Source organism: Phocoena phocoena, chromosome 13, assembly GCF_963924675.1.
Source record: "Phocoena phocoena chromosome 13, mPhoPho1.1, whole genome shotgun sequence".
NCBI lineage: Eukaryota > Metazoa > Chordata > Mammalia > Artiodactyla > Phocoenidae > Phocoena > Phocoena phocoena.
The window spans coordinates 1,445,893-1,463,436 of record NC_089231.1 but is presented as its reverse complement, the minus strand read 5'-3'; the positions used below and the strand labels follow the sequence as shown (position 1 = coordinate 1,463,436).

At 41.6% G+C, this 17,544-nt stretch overlaps 1 protein-coding gene across 2 annotated transcripts in view; it reads left to right on the top strand.

Annotated features, from left to right (window-relative positions):
* Positions 1-3,249: 3,249 nt before the first annotated feature.
* The window catches only part of ATP9B (ATPase phospholipid transporting 9B (putative)), a 217,108-nt gene continuing 202,813 nt past the window's right edge, over positions 3,250-17,544 (top strand). For both annotated transcript variants that reach the window (XM_065890491.1, XM_065890490.1), the window contains exon 1: positions 3,250-3,365. In XM_065890491.1, coding sequence (XP_065746563.1) covers positions 3,250-3,365 — 116 coding nt within the window. The remainder of the gene's footprint in view (positions 3,366-17,544) is intronic.

Below are 17,544 nucleotides of genomic sequence, written 5' to 3'. Positions count from 1 at the left end.
TTCTTCTAGAGCCACTTTTAGTCTTCCTACTTCTGTCATTATTACTATTATCTGTTACTGAAGTATAGTTGATTTACAATATCATGTTAGTTTCAGATGTACAGCCCAGTAGTACAGTTTTATGTATATTGAGTATAGGCCCCTGTGCTATACAGTAGGTCCTTGTTAGTTATCTATTTTATATACAGTATAGTAGTATGTATATGTTAATCCCAACCTCCTAGTTTATCTCTCCCCCCCTTTCCCCTTTCCCCTTTGGTGATCATAAGTTTGTTTTCTATGTCTGTGACTCTCTTTCTGTTTTGGAAATAAATTCATTTGTATGTTTTTTTTTAGATTCTACGTATAAGCGATATCATATGATGTTTGTCTTTGTCTGGTTACCTCACTTAGTATGATAATCTCTAGGTCCATCCATGTTGCTGCCAATGGCACTATTTTATTCCTTTTTATGGCTGAGTAATATTCTAGTGTGTGTGTGTGTGTGTGTGTGTGTGTGTGTGTGTGTATATATATATATATATATATCACATCTTTATCCATTCATCTGTCAGTGGACATTTAGGTTGCTTCCATCTCTTGGCTATTGTAAATAATGCTGTAATGAACATTGGGGTGTATATATCTTTCCAAATTATGGTTTTCTCCAGATACATGCCCAGGAGTGTGATTGCAGGATCATACGGTAGCTCTATTTTTACTTTTTTAAGGAACCTCCATACCGTTCTCCATATTGGCTGAACAATTACGTTCCCACCAACAGTGTAGGAGGGTTCCCTTTTCTCCACACCCTCTTCAGCATTTGTTTTTTGTAGACTTTTTAATGACGGCCACTCTGACCCCTGTGAGGTGGTATGTCATTGTAGTATTGATTTGCATTTCTCTAATAATTAGCAATTTTGAGCATCTTTCGATGTGACTTTTGGCCATCTGTATGTCTTCTTTGGAGAAATGTCTATTTAGATCTTCTGCCTATTTTTTTGATTGGGTTGTTCCACTTCCTATGGTATTGTGCCTAGAAAGATTCTCAAGCATTAAAATGAAAGGTAGAAAGACCTTGTCAGCCACAAAGCTGTTGATACTGAACAGCCTTATTGATTCCAAATCCCAACCAACTGTAACGAGACTCCACGGAGTAAAGCTTGTTTCCAGTTTATTTATTCTTTAGCTAACCCTTTGAAACTCTCCATGAGAAGCTATTAATTGCATTTTTTCCCATTTTGATAGACTAGTTGAAACACCTATGGTTCATTACAAAGCAGTAATTGAATGAGTGGTTTAAAGGAAACTATGGACCCTCTAAATACATTGATCTAAATGTACTTCAGCTGGATCCTAAACAGCCAGGAGTTCTTTTTCAAGTTATCAGTTTTCTAGGGTATGGCTGAAGTTGCAGGTGCGGAATAAATGCCACGTATACAGGCACCCACTCACACACATGCACACACACACATTTTTGTGGTTGACTTAAATTCTTCCTTCAGAATATGAGAAGCTAGAATAAATGACTGCACAAAAATACATTCATTTTAAATTATGAACTAGCTATAATTAATGTGAGAGCATTGTGTGGTGAATTGAATAAAAACCTAATTATTCTGTTGGAGTTACATTTTTCTCCTTTATAAGAAATCAAGGCATCATGAATCTTGAGGGTACTTAATATTTCCTCTTTAAAATATATTTCTATTCAAGGAATGAAACATGATGTTGGAAATCTTGTGTTTTGGTCCATGTTGGGATCTTCCGAATCCAGATATATGTTAGAGGGGGTGGGAGTGAAGATTAATTTTGTTTAACTTCCCATCTTCCATCCCCTAGGTAACCTGTAGAGAGAAAGAATGCATTTCTCTAGAGGGAGAGTTCCGTGAGAGCAAAGCAAAGAAAAGTATCAGGAAGAAATCATAAGTGCTAAAATTGGCTTATAAAAGATATATTTAAAGGCAGATTTTTACAAGATTCATATTTTATGGTAGCTTTTTTTTTTTTTAAACTGCATTACGATAGCAGTCTTTGAACTTCTTTTTTGTTCATTGACTCCCTAGAATTTTGTAGAAGTATGTATTCCTTCACACATTTTGTACTGATAGTTCAAAGTTTTAATTATAAGTGTAAATAGTTACAACGGATGCATTTTTGGCATTTAGTATTTACATTTAAAAAACAGAACTGTGACATCACTCTTTCAAATGTATTGAATGGCATTTAAATTCCATGATTCGATACCCAGTCATCCGTTTTTAAAAATACATAAGTAAGCTCTTTTACAATATTTGAAAATTTGCCTTTTTGCTAAAGTATAATTTTCGAGAGGTAAAACAGCTCTCGTGAAGATACATAATAAAGATGGGCCAAAAATTTTATTCAACTTATTAAGAGGGAAGATACAGTGAGTCAGATATTGAGATCAGCTCAAAGAGTATTGCAGGACCGAGGTATTTAGAGGCGATTTAACATAGGAATGTTAGGGTAAGACTGCTGGGTTATACACAAAACTGGCTAACAGCCTATAGGACAATAAAGTATATCCTTCAGCGTTGTCAGCTGTTGAGAGTGGTGATCTAGCCGGACACTCAAGGCCCACATGCTATTGTGGCAACAGGCACTGGCCACCAGCTTCATTCACCACAGGGGGGACCTGCAGGGACCGCGTGAGCAGGGGCGCCGCCGGACGGAGGAGGGAAGGCCGGTCAGCCCTGCGCGGCGTCCAGGAGGCGCACTGCCCTAAGGAGGTGGGCCGGGCTCCGGTGCGATGGGGTACCAGGGCTCTCAGGGCAGTCCCCACGGGTGGGGGCACATCAACACTTCTTACTAGAAAGCGCTGCGGCTCGTGCGCGCTCAGCACAGTCCGGCCAGCGGCGCATGCGCGCACGCACCCGGCCCAGCGCGGTACCCCTCTGCCGCCGCTCTTTGCCCTCGCCGCGCGGTGACGTCACCGGTGGCCGACGCGGGAGGAGCCGGGCCTCCGAACGCCACCGCCTCCCGCTCGCGCCCTCGCCGCAGGTGACGTCACTGGCCCCCGACAAGCGGGGGGCGGGGCCTCGGGTGCCTCCGCCTCCCGCACCGCACCGTCGCTGTCGGCGTTGTCATCGGGCCCCGACACGTGGTGACGCCATCAGGCCTCGACGCACGGTGAAGGGGCAGGGCGCGCGGGCGGAGCCTCAGCGGGGTCGGAGCTAAGAGGAGAAGGCGGGGAAAGGCGACGAGCTGAGGGGGATCGGGGAGGGGCGGGAAGGTGGCGGCCAGAACATGGCGGAACAGATCCCTCTGTACCCGGTGCGCAGCGCCGCGGCGGCGGCCAGCGGCAAACGTGCGGCCTACTTCAGCGCGGCGGGGCCCGGGCCGGGGGCCGAGCGGTCCAGCAGGTAACGACGGTGCCGCCCCACCGTTCCGCCCAGGCGCCCCTCCCCGCCCGGCCCGGTGGGGTCCGCCCAGGGCGGCCGGCTCCGGAGCCCCGCGGGTGCGCCTGACCCGGGGAGGGCGTCCACGGTTCGGGAGGTGCCCGGGCGCTGCCACGACCCTGGTGTGCCCCGGCGCCGGGCTGAGCGCAGAGGAGGAAGAGCTTCTGGTTCGGGGGGCTGCTCCCTCAAGTAGCACTGGCACCGCAGGTCGCACGGCACCGATCACGCAGTTGTTAGTTTCCGAGACCCGTACTGTGTCACCAGAGAAATCGCGAAGATGGCAGATACAACTTCCAGTTAGTTTTAGAAATACAAATCTTGTTGGGAATCACTTTCACGAGTGTAAAGAGCAAGTGAAGACATTTCAGTTTGTTTACTAAGTGCACGTTTTACTTGAACGTGTACATACAAAGTACTTTGTGTTGACAAGAATTTTTGCTCTTAAGAATGGGAAACGGAGATTCAGAAAGGTTAAATTGTTACAGTTAGTAAGAGGTAGAATTAAACAGTGCAGCCCTTTGATTTAAAATGGAAGTCTCATACCCTAGTTGGTTTTAGTTCATAACTTATTTCTTACCCAAAGGGAAGAGTACTACACTTATAAATGATAGAGTGGTTAGAAAAAGAAACTTATAGGAAGGGGAGATAATGCTTTTCAGAGTTGTTAGAATTTTATTCCTGGGCAATTGTAGAAGCAATCAGTCTTTAGTACATAGAGTGAAAAAGTACGGGTTTCAATATCCAGTTGCTTCAGGATTCCAATTTTAGAATAGTTTTTGGTTTGGGTTATTTTAGAGGCTGTAACATGTAGTCAAAAGAGTACATATTATGATGCTACAGAGCTGAATTGAATCTTGGTTCATTTCCGTATTAGCTAGATGTTTGATCTTAGGTAACCATAGGCCCTAATTTCCTCTGCTGTAAAATGGGGTGGGGGGGGCAGTATTTTTCCTCACAGAGTTGTTGAGGGTTACAGGAGAAGTTAGTAAGGTGCCCATTTTTAGTGTTTGGCCCTGAAGTGAAGTATCGTTTCCTTTCTTCCCTGATATTACCTGGAAGAGTAATTGCATAGGTAATCTTCTAAGTGGTTGATTTTAGGAGATATTATTTGAAAACGTGCCACCTATTTCACAGTCGGTTTCCATCACAGTTCACATCTGTGAGTTTTTGCCTTATATATTTTAAGGCTCAGTCATTTGGTAAATACACATTTAGGATCTCTGTGTCTTCAGGGTGGATACTTCTTTTATTGTCAGGTAATATTTCTCTTTTTGTCTCTGGAAATTTTTTCTACTCTGGAGTCTACTTTAGTAGACTGGTGTAGCCACATCTGCTTTTTGAGGATAAATGTTTGCATGGTGTTAGCATTCAACCTATCTAAGTTGTTGAATTTGAAGTGAGTTTCTGTTGGGTCATGTTTCTCCATTATTCAGTCCGTCAATCTCTGTCTTTTGATTGGTATGTTTAGGCCATTACATTTCAGGTAATTATTGATACATTAGAGTTTTTTATTAAGATTTTTTTTTTTTGATGTGGACCATTTTTAAAGTCTGTATTGAATTTGTTACAATATTGCTTCTGTTTTATGTTTTGGTTTTTTGGCCCTGAGACATGTGGGATCTTGGCTCCTGACCAGAGATCGAGCCCGTACCCCCCGCATTGGAAGGCAAAGTCTTAACCACTGGGCCACCAAGGAAGCAAGGACGTCCCCGATACATTAGAGTTTAAGTGTGCCACTTTATTAATCTGTTTTCTGTTTCTTTGGATTCTCATTCTTCTGTTTCTCTTCTTACTTTCCTTTTACTTGAACGCTCTTTTGATATCGCTACAGTGTTTTTTGGTGTAGGTCTTTGTATAGTTTTTATAGTGTTTGCTCTGGGTATTACAGTATATGTATGTGACTTATCACCATAGTGTATTGGTATCAGTATTTTACTATGTGGAGTAATTTGTGGAAACTTCATTTTGGTTCCTTTACCTCCCTTTTCCCCCCTGCAATTTAAATATCATGTCCTGAGTATCAGATGGTGTTATACTTTTTGTTTAAATCATCAAATATGGTTTGTAAAACTTATGTTAAGGATAGGTTATTGTACGTACCCATATTTTTGCTCTTTTTTGTTCTTCCTTCCTGATGTTCCAGGATTCTCTCTTTTTTCATTTCCTTTCTATTTCAAGACCTTCCTGTAGCCTGTCTTGAGATTTCGTCTTAGAAGGTCTTTATTTCTCCTTTATTCCTGAAAGATAGTTTTATTGGATGTAGAATTCATGGTCACTTCTTTTCTTAGTACTTGGAAACTCTTGTTCCACTTCCTTCCAGCCTTCATAGTTTCTGCTTAGAAGTCCACTGTCATTCAAATTGGTGTTCCCTGTAGGTAACGCATCATTTCTGTCTGGCTGCTTTCACGTTTTGATGTATGTTGGTATGATTTCTTTGGGTTTAACTTGTTTGGTAGTCACTGGGATTCTTGAATCTGTTGTATTTTGTTTCCCCAAATTTAGGGAGTTTTTAGCCATTATCTCTTCAAGTCCTCTTTCATTTCCACCCCTTTCTCCTCTTCTCTCTGGACTCCAGTGATACAAATGCTGGATCTTTTGTTAGTTTTACATAATTCCTTTAGGCTCTTTTATTTCCCAGTTTCTTTTCTCTGTGTTGTTCAGACTGCGTAAATTCTATTTACTTGTTCTCAAGTTCCCTGATTCTGTCCTCTGTCATTTTCACTCGACTATGGATCCCATCCAGTGGGGTTTTGTTTCTACCATTGTATTTTTAAGTTTTATAATTTCTCTTTGTTTCAAGAGAATTTGAAATTGATCGTTGAAGCATACTTACGTTGGGCGCTTGAAATGCTTGGTACATGATTCCAGCGTCTGAGTTCATCTTAGTTTTGCTGTCACTTGATTGTCTTTTCTAATTCCCACTGTCAGTGTTTTGGTTCTTTGTATGATGGATGGTTTTTGATTGTTTCCTGGATATTTCATCTATTAGGAGAATGTGGGCCCTATTTATATCTTTTATTTTAGCAGATGATCACCCTGTTTAGATTTAGCACATAGGTCCTGGCCTACCTTTGTCGGCTATGGTTCCAATAACAGTTTAATTCTCAGAGTTGTGATTTTTGGCGTGCTTGGTTTATGTGGTGCTACTGGAGCTCTTACTTGTCTCTACTTACGCTGCTGAGGAAAAGAAGGGATTCCCCTAGGCCCAGTGTCTTTTGGTGAGAGGTGGTTGTGTCATCCCATGTGGATGGTGAGGCTGTGTTGGCTGGGCAGTGGCTGTGGACGTGCCCCCTCCATATGTGCCCCCTGACTTTCCTGGTGTGTCTTGGTAGGAGCGGAGACTCAGCACCACTGTGGCCAGGAGGCTTTCTGTGCCCAAATCCTTTTTCCTGGTGCCCCTGGCTGCTCTGGCATCTTGGGGAAGAGTAGAGGCCATGGATAGAAGCCATTTCCTGAGCTAGCTGCTTCAGTCGTGGGGTTGCACTTGTTGGTGCTGCTGGCCGCCCCCCAGCCCGCTGAGAGAGGGGTGCCTCAGGCTCATGGGGACACGGAGGCTTCCTGAGGCCTCTAACCTCTTGTTGTGGCAGGGACCCTACCTGGTGCCACCTGGATGCCCTCGTGTCCCTGGGTGGGATAGGGGAGTCTCAGGCCCGTGGGGAAGGATGCCAATTCCCATGGCTACTTGTCAATCTTATCTTGCTGGTGGTGGTGGACTCTTGTTCTGCCAGGGGAGTAATGGCCTTCCTGGGCTGCCTTTTCTTGCTAGGTTGGGAGTTAGGCAATGCTGGGCCTGTGTCCTTGCTTTTGTCCGGTGGGGGCATGTAAGACGTCCTGCCACTGTGTTCCTCCAGTTCTGCATACCAGATCAGCCCAGCTCTCTTCCTCTCACTGCTGCCTTCTTCCCACCTTCCAGAGCTCTCCTGTGGTTGGCTCTTGCTTTACTTCCAAGGTTTACAGTTGTACTTAGGTGAGAGGAGCAGGGAGAAACGGATTGTGACCGGAAGTTGTGCTTCTGCGTTATTTTGTGAAGTTTGGCTTTGGTTGTATTTTATCATGGTAACATTTACGTATAGTTTAAAAAGTTAATTGGTGGTAAAAGGCTTATGATAAGATACTGTGGCCCTCTACCCCTCATCTTCATTCTCCCTTATCCCAGCCTCTCATCCCACAGGCAGTTACTTTGGACTCTTCTAGCTCTTTCTTCTGGCACTTACACATCTCCGTTATTTCAGTGGTGTTATTCCTGACTTTGTCAGCATCTGAAATGACTATCTCTAAAGGCTTCCTTGATCTCAACCCCAGCCAGGATAAAATGGGATGCTCCTGCCAGGCTCCTGTAGGACTCTGTTTCCCCTCATACCACAGATTGCACTTGACTATAACTGCTTCTCTTCTCATTAGACTTTAAATTCCATGAATAGAGTGGCAGTGATGGTCAGATTTTACCCCTGTTACCTGGCCCCACGAGATGCGTAGGGAAATGTTCCCTTCTCTTTTACTTTCTGGAAGACATTGTGTAAAGTTGGTGTTACTTCTTTAAATATTTGCTATTTTCCAGTGAAACCATCTGGACGTGGCGATTTCTTTTTAGGGTGTTTTAATTTAAAATTCAGTTTCTTTAATAGTTATTGAGCTATTCAAATGACCTATTTCCTATTTGGTGAGTTTTGATAGTTTGTGCCCCATGACCAATTGGTTTGTTTCAGGTAAGTTGCCGTATTTATGTGTGTAGAGTTGTTTGTAGTAGTCCCGTATATCCCTTTTGATGTTGTTTCATTCAGGTGTTGGTGGTTTGTGCCTTCACTTCTATTTGTTGGTCGTTCCTGCTAGAGGTTTGATCTTTTCAAAGATCCATCTTTATTTTACTTATTTTTTCTATCGTTTTCTTTTTTTCAACTTCATTAATTTCTGCTCTTTATTTTTTCCTTCCTTTGCTTACATTAGGTCTATTTTTCTCTTCCTCTCATTTCTTAAGGTGAGAGCTTGGATTATTGATTAGAGACTTCTTTTTAGTATAAATGTTTAGTGCTGTAAATTTCCCTCTTGGTACTGACTTACCTGTGTCCAACAAATTCTGGTATTTTGATTTTCTCTGAGACATCCTCTTTGACCCATGGATTATTTAGAAGTGTGTTTGGAAAATTTACTGTTATCTTCCTGTTACTAGTATCTAGTGTGATTCCTTTGTGATCAAAGAACACACTTTGTGTGATTTCAGTTATCCTAAATTTGGTGCAGTTTGTGACTGAGGATATGGTCTGCATCGGTAAGAATTCCTGGGGCTCTTGAAAAGAAAGTGTATGGTGCTGTTGTTGGGTGAAATGTTCTGAAATGTGATTAGATCTCGTTAGTTAATGGTGTTGAGTTCTTCTCTCCTTGCTGGTTTACTGTCTAGTTGTTGTATGGGTTGTTGAGGGTGGGTAGTTGAAGTCTCTTGAGTGTAATCATGGACTTGTCTATTTCTCCTTTTAGTTTTTTCAATTTTTGCTTCACATATTTTGCAGGTCTGTTGTTTGGTGCATTCGCGTTTGGGATTGCTTTGTGTTCTTGAGGACCTGACACTTTTATCCTTAAGTAATTTCCCTGTCTGTCTCTAGTAATTTTATTACTCTGAAGTTTACTTTTTTTTTTTTTTTTTTGCGTTACGCGGGCCTCTCACTGTTGTGGCCTCTCCCGTTGCGGAGCACAGGCTCCGGACGCGCAGGCTCAGCGGCCATGGCTCACGGGCCCAGCCGCTCCGCGGCATGTGGGATCTTCCCGGACTGGAGCATGAACCCGTGTCCCCTGCGTCGGCAGGCGGACTCCCAACCACTGCGCCACCAGGGAAGCCCTGCTTTCTTTTGATTTATGTTGGCCTGGCGTATAATTTTCCATCCTTTTAAATTCAACCTACTTATATTTAAAGTGAGTTTCTTTTAGTGTGTGTATGGTTGGTTTATATTTTTTATCCACTCTGCCTATCTGTGTCTTAGAGTTGATGTATTTAGAACATTTACATTCATTGTAGTGATGGTTAGTTAGTGCTTACATCTGCCATTTTACTTTTTGTTTTCTGTGTTTTTTGTTTCTCTGTTTTCTTTTTCCTGATTTCTTGCGGGTTACTTTGAACACTTTTTAGAATTCTATTTTGATTTACTTATGGTGTTTTATGTTGGATCTTCTCTTTGTATAAATACTATGTAGCAGTTCTAGATATTATATTATACATACATAACTCATCACAGTATACTTGTGTTGATATTTTATCAATTTGAGTAAAGTGTATAATTCTTACCTTACATCCTTTTATTCTCCCCTGTTAGTAATGTAATTATGGGCATACCTTGTTTTATTGTGCTTTGCATTATTGTGTTTTTTACAAATTGAAGGTTTGTGGCAACGCCGCATTGTTAGATGATGGTTAGCATTTTTAAGTAATAAAGTATTTTTCAATTAAGGCACGTATTTTTTTTTTACACATATTGCTGTTGCACACTTAATAGACTACAGTACATTGTAAACGTAACTTTTATAGGCACCAGAAGACCAAAAATTCATGTGACTCACTTTATTGCCATATTTGCTTCATTGCAGTGGTCTGGAACCGAACCCACAATAACTCTGAGGTATGCTTGTGTTTCGTAAAATTATATGTAAATTTTACATATGTAAAAGTACTTAAATATTTCCCTTACATACAATTAGAATTGCACATCAGACAGTGTTATAATTTTTGCTTCATCTCTCAAACATAATTTAGAAAACTCGAGAGGAGAAGGATGGTCTATTATACTGACCCATATTTTTGCTATTTCTGTTGTTCTTTTATTTCCTGATGTACCGAAATTCTTTATTTCATTGTTTCTGTTCTGTTTTAAGAATTCCTTAGCTATACTTTGAGGGTAGGTCTGCTGGAAACAAATCTTTTAGTTTTACTTCATCTGAGGATGTCTCATTTCCCCTTCATTCCTAAAGGATATTTTCACGAGATATACAGTTTGGGGTTGAGCACTTGAAAAATGTTGTGTCACTTCTTTTTGGCCTGCATGATTCTTGATGAGAACTCTGCTGTCATTTGAATGACTTTTCCTTTGTAGGTAAGATATCATTTCTCACTACTTTCAAACTCTGTCTTTAGTTTTCAGTAGTTTGATTATTATGGGCCTTAGCATAGATTTCTTTGAGTTTATACTGTTTCAGTTAGTGTCTTGAATCTTTTGTCAAATAGAAGTTTTCAGCCTTTATTTGTTTGAATACTTACGTTTGGGACCTTCTTTTTTCTCTTCTTCTGTTACTCTAGTGACACCTTGTGAGATCTTTTCTTTTAGTCCCATGTGGTCATGAGTTCTGTTCATTTGTTTTAAGTCTGCTCTCTGTTCAGATTGGGTGATTTCTGTTGTTCTGTCTTCAAGTTCATTGATCTTTCCTCTGTTTCCTGCATTGTGCTGCTGAGCCTGTCCCTTCAGTTTTTAAGTCTCTGCCATTTTTTTTTCTCGTTTCAAAATTTCCAGTTGATACTAATTTATATTAGCTCTTTCTTTGCTGAGTCGTTCTGTTCTTTTGCATATGCTTCAACATGTTTGTATTGCCTGCTGAAACATTTTTATGATGAATGTTTTAAAACCCTTGTCAGATAATTGCAACATCTGCATCATTTTGATGTTAACATCTCTTGATTCTCTTTTCTCATTCAAGTTGAGGTTTTTTGGGTTTTGGTGTAATGAGTGATTTTTGCTTGTATCCTGGACATTTTGGTGTTATGCTATGGGGCTGTGGACCTTGTTTAAGTCTTCTGTTTTATCAGTCTCTTTTAAAAAGAGACTCATGCTGAGAACAGATGCCTATTGTCTGATTATCTCTAAAATATTAGTACGTTTCTTAGTAGAGGCAACACAATTTTTTTTTTTAGTGTTAGTTTTCTCATTGAGTGTCTACATACAATTTTCTCTGAATCTTAAAAACTTTACAATTATCATGATGATAAAAAAATATTTTACTATTTGTAAAGATGAAACTTTTCCTTTGCTGTGATGGTTTGCAATTGAAAGCTTTTTTAAAGTACAGAATGATTAGTAAGATAGCATTTATCCAAGTACCCAGGCCCAGGATTCCTTGGAATCAGAGACATAGTCTTAAAATTTATAGAATTAATTTCCTTTACGGGGGCTGTAGTTCGCACACGTTTACGGCATTCTTCACACTTGCCAGCATGGAAATGTCTCACTTAATTTTCTAAACCGACAGTGTCAGCATGAAGATAGAGTTGGTGATTGGGATAGCACATTCTGGGCAACTGGAGTGTGTGTCCTGAGCTAACTGGCCTGCTCATCTGTAAATTTCTAGATGGACATTTACATATATTAGATATCGCACCATTAACTCTGATTCAGAAGTTTGTCTCCATTTATGTATAGCATTAGTGTAATTTCTTATTTGAGAAGTTGGTATTCTCATCTCTTACAGAACATTGTGTAAGAGGAGTCAGTAACTCCAAGGTTACTGCATAAACAGTGTGTGGCCGGGGGCCTCAGCTCGAGATCCTTGTCCCTGTTGCTTGTTTTTGCTGCTGATGTCTAGGCATGCTGCTCTGGCGCTGTTCCTTTAATTTTTTTTTTTTTTTAAACTATTCCCTTGTTCATCTCCTCTGCTGCTGTGGCAAGGAAGGAGTTCCAGTTTTTCAGAAGTTCATACAGTTTTGCTGCTCATTAATGACTCATCAGTGACACAGTTGAACTTGGAAGCTCTATTTGATGAAGAAAATATGCACATTTCTCTATAGCATTTTGTGGCTTTGTTTTTCTGCGTTACTTACATGTAGGCAAAGAGGGAGTGTTTATTTTTCTTAAGGTTTAAGCATTAGGCATATTTTAAATGTTTTTCTCCCTTTAATATCAGTTGACTCTCAGAAATGTTTCTCGTCAAAGTGGAAACAATAAGGCTGTTGGCTACTTAAGATAAAAATGTGAGTTTAAGATAGTTATTGTATTGACCTACTTTTACTTAGATACATGTAAATTATTCGTCTTCCAGTACTTGAATGTTTTGTTGAAAGTTCCTAATTTTTTTAAACCTTTGGCAGCAGCTAAGATAGCTGTCTTCAGTTCTTACCGTGGCGGTACTCTTGGGTTCAGTATCATCCATTCTGTCGTCTTTGTTCACATTGTTGTTACTCATTTTAAAAATATGTTTCCAGAATTATACTTAATTGCTGGAAACGTTGATCTTTCTTGAGTGACAAACCAATTAAGTGTGTATGACACCAGGCAACAAAGACACTTAATATTCTCTGCTTATCCTGTCTCTGAAAAATCCATTATTCATCATCTTATTGTTTTTAAATACTGAGGTAAAATTTTCAATACAATAGGAAAATTGCTTTGGAAGTGGGATAAATTGCTTGCCAGTTCAAAGTCTCCATTTCTGAAGTTGAGGTTACTAAACATGATGTTGCTTATATTCATTATCTTTCAGACTCATTGTACTGCTTTTCTAGCATTAAACTCGATAAGATTGTGACTTTTGCTAAAAAACAACACAACGGCTAAAAGAGCTTAATGAAAAAGACTAAAAATCTCATTTTGTATACTATGTTATAATATATTTAAGTGGTGTTTTGAATTTTAATTGCGTTTTGTATAAATATTCATTTTCTAGTTGACTGTTTTAAAAGAAGTAATCTACACAGAAGTCAGAAAAAAGGAATTTTTGAGAGGAAAAATATTAGTTCTGTTTTAGATTTTATGTAATTTTTTGCCTGAACCATCTCAGATGATAGGTCGCTTGCTGTAGGGATGTTCAGTGATGGTATCAGTAGTAATTGGAGTTGTTTGTAGAAGATTACATGGAGAGATTAAAACGAGTATCCCTTTGATCAGTGGAGTAAGGTGTTCAAAAGAGAGCTGAAAATAGTGACTGCTACTTCTCCTGACATATGCTTTCAGCCAGAGGCCTTCTGCTCTCTTGCTTTTAGTGATGATGTGGTATTCCATCATGTATTAAAAGCAACTCTAATCATTGATAATGAGGTTTTTCCAGGCTTTTGGGGTGCACAGCACGGTGATCATTATCTTTGTAGATATATCTTGTATATATTTGTAATTTTATGAGATAATAGAACCTGTGCGTTAAAGTTTAATTGCATTACCAAAAAAAAAGGCTTTCGATGCATCTTCACAAATTAGTCTCCAAAAGGTTGTTCACATTCTTACCAGCAATAAGAGTCCCTGGTTATCCGAGACTGTTGGCCATGCCAGATGTTAAGAATTATTTTTTCAGTTGTTTTAATTTGCATGTTTTAAACGTCCTTTTTGAAAACAAAAATTGTTCCCAGGCTTAAAGCCTTCCACTGCCTTCCCCTCCTTCCACTTTGAATTCGCATTATGCTCTTCCTTTTGGCCTTCCAGTCTGTGGGGCTCGGCTCGCTCCCTCCAGCCACGCTGGCTGTCTGCCCTCCTGCAGCCCTCCAGGCTCTGCAGCCCCTTCTAGGTCTTCCTAGACCTTGGTGTGCTTGGCTGCTTTTCATCCAGGTGTCGCTTCTTGAGACTCAGGCTCCTGGACAATCTGAGGAAGACCCCTCCTGTCACTTCTGGTCTCATCATCCCCTTTATTGTCTTCCTAGCACTTTCCCCTTTGAAAATAGTTTACGTCTTGTTTTTGTCCTGTTAGTACCTAAGCTGTGTATGAGCAGGGGCTTCGTGTGCCTCTTTGCTTCTGTACCCGCAGGGACAGCGCTAGCACGTAGTAGACGCTCAAGTGTTTGTCGTAAGGTCCTAATGTGGTGGAGTGTAATTTTCTAAGTATAGCTGTATTTCTTCCTTTGTGAATTGTCTTTGTTCATTTGTCATTCAAAGTGTTTGCTTTTTTATTGATTTGTGAGAACTGCTTATAAAGAGTCATTTTTTCTGTCATGTGCTGCATATTTCCCCCATTTTCTCATTTGCTTTAAAGTTTTCTTCTTTGATGATGCAGAATACGGACCTCCAGAGTGCCTGGCCATAGTAAGGACTCAGTAAACTTTAGCCGTCCATTTTCCCGGGCTCCTTCGTCTAAGACGCCTGCAGGAGTTCTTTTTCATTCTGGTTTATTGTCTGATTGACAAGCCTGTTCCCCAAATGATGGATCTCTTGAGTAAACTTGCCCCGTGCGTAAGGATGCAGCACACTGACTGTGGCAGCCAGCAGGAGCACGAGGAGAAAGGGCCCCGTGCTAAGTGCAGGGAAAGCCGTGTTGCAGGGATTAGCTCGGCGCACTGAGGGTGTGGGTAGTGATGAGGGGATATCCGTCTTCCAGTGGTTACTTGGCTGCGGGGGAGCAGGGTATCATCACCAATAATTACAGAAATCTGTTCTTTTTAAAAGAATTGTGGTAAAGTATGCGTAACATAGGAAATACCATCTTAACCGTTTTTAAGTGCACAGTAAATGGCGTTAAGTACGTTACCGTTGTTGTGTAACCGCCACCGCCATCTACCCACAGGACTTCCATCTTCCCAAACTGAAACTCTGTGCCCCTTAGACACTGACTTCCACCCTCCCCCACTGCCCGCTTACCTCTGTCTTCCTCCTGTCTCTGGAGTTGACTACTCTTGGGACCTCATGTAAGTGGAGTCATTCAGTATTTGTCTTCTCGTGTCCGGCTTATTTCACTGAGCATAATGTCCTAAAGGTTCTCGTTGTAGCTTGTATCAATTTTCTTCCTTTTCATGGCTGAATGATAGATATCCCATTGTATGTATGGTCCGCGTTTGTCTATGGACATTTGAGTTTTTGTTCTTTCTTATAGTATGGTTTTCTGTGTTAATTGTCTAAACCTGGGAATTAAATGAATATACGTGACGTGCCTAGATTACTGCCTGAGAGTCTGGTTGCCTAGTTGGGTGGGAAGGGGGCTGCAGTGTAAGGATCCAGATGTTTCTTTCAGAGCTTTCAGTCGGTTCTTATTTCAGCGTCCCTTCAAAGCGCTCCCAGAGGCACCCGGCGCTGCCAGTCTTCAGCCCTGCTAGGGTCCTGAGGTTCCAATCCCTTGGTTCTCTGGTGTCTTCACTGCTGGCTTCAGACTCCATTTTCATGGTTCTGCTTAGTTGTTTACCATCCATACATCTGCTTTCCCCAGCTTCTTACATTTTGTTATCTCCTCTTTTGTTTTCTGTTCTTGTAGATTTACGCTTTTTAAAAAAAGCAATATTTTGCATATTGAAAGTAGATTGTGTATTTAATCTTCCATGAAAGATTAAACATGAAACATTTTAATCTTGAAACATGAAACATTTTTTCATTTTACATGTATCTGTCTGATTCATTCTTCTCTTTCAGAAGACTGGTTTTCTGGGTTTCTTACTCTACGTACTGGCATAGACCTCCAACAGCTCGTATCACAGGAGATAGTAGCTTTAGTTATCGAGGGAGACTGCCGCCTTTTTCTCAGCTCCAGTCGCAGAATTTTCCTGGACAGCTGTGGCTTAGCTTGGTTGGCTGCCTGTCCCCGACCAACCAACAGGAGGGTTTGAGGTCCCAGGCAGCTTACACAGCAGTCCTTCCTGGGTGGTGGGCGGAGTGGGCCAGGTTCTTAAAGAAAGAGGAGCTGGTGAGGCCAAAGAATAAATTCCCTTCCACTGCTGACCTCCCAGCTCCTGCCTGCCCTTGGCAGGCCAGCTCCACTTATAGCAGCTGCCTGTGTCATATTTCAGAGACCTCAGACTGAAAATGAATAAAAGCAGACTCAAGATTCTCCCTCTGCTGCCAGAAGCCTGCTTCTGCTAGTGTTTTCTGTCCTACTGAGTGGCACTGCCATCCTTCTTCCCGTACAGGCCGGTCATCCTTAGGCCCTTGTGTCCTCTGAGTTCATAGGCAAACATCACCTGTCTGTGTGCTCTAGCTCTTAAATGCCCTGAATCTACCCACTTCTCTCCTTTTTCCTCCAGCTCCTTTGTTCAAGCACTGTCTGTCTCTGTCCTGGACTCTTGCAGCGGCCTCCTAATTGGCTCCAGCTCTGCCTCGACCAGTTCTCCAGGGCAGCCAGAGTGCAGAGCGAATCTCATGTTTGCCTCTCACCTGAAATGGTTGTCTTTCCTGTGATTTGCAAGGGCCTCCACTGCCAAGTTCCTTCTGCCTTTCTGGGCTCGCAAGAGGCCCTGATCTTAACGTCTGCACGGGCCACCCCTGCTGCCCCTCTTATCTTCCGACCTGCGTCCAGCTAAATTGAATTTTCCGTACGAGAGGGGAGCAGCCTCGGCCATAGCTCATTGGTGGTGTAAGGGCCCGTGTGACACCAAGGTGCTCTCCTTCCCTTAAATGATTAAATGTTCCAGCCCCAGTCTGATAAGGCTGAGGTAAACTGCTTGTCGTGTTTTTGGTATCTGTCATAGCTCTCATATTGGTGGGAGTTTAAATTTGCAGTTTGGCAATATGTATCGAGTCTTTTACAGCTTATGACTTTACATAACAATTCTAGTCCTGGGAATCTCTGAAATAATTCATCTAAAATATGGGAGAAGTGCTATGCACAGATATATTCACTGAAATATTTTTTAATGGGGAGTTATAAATGTCTTCCCTGAAGGGGATAACTGAGTAACCTGGTAAATCCTCTCGCTGGACTATTTTTTAGTTACCAAATGTTGAGAAGATGGTAGAGAAACTTAGGTGGGAGGTTGACATTGGCCTTCACGTCCAAGGACTTTTTTCCATCATTGAATTCCATTTGGGCTTGGATTCTTGACAGCTAGGCCCTTATTTTAAGAATAAAGTCTCATGAAGACAGGCTTTGGGAATCTTGCCTGCTGACCTTTTCACAGAATCCTAGTAGGCAGAGTGGTACATGGCACCGTTGCCACACACTCACATGTGCACTGGCACACCCAGGCACCCACCCACCCACCCATGCACAGGCCACACACACTTGCACACACACACTTCCCCGAAGGATTCTAAAAAGATAGCTAACTGCAGATACAAAGCTTGTTATAAACTGTAGGAGATGCATTTTACTAAAGTTCAGAGCAGAATGGAAGTTCTGCTAGTGCTGTTGGATATTCTCGATTATCTGGAGTAGCACCCATCATCGTCCACCCTTCCGTAGGCCTTCATCTCCAAAGCGTTGGCTCTCGAGAGTGACAGGAGATCTAGAGAAAGAAGATAATAATGATGGAGAAAATGACAAGTGTCCA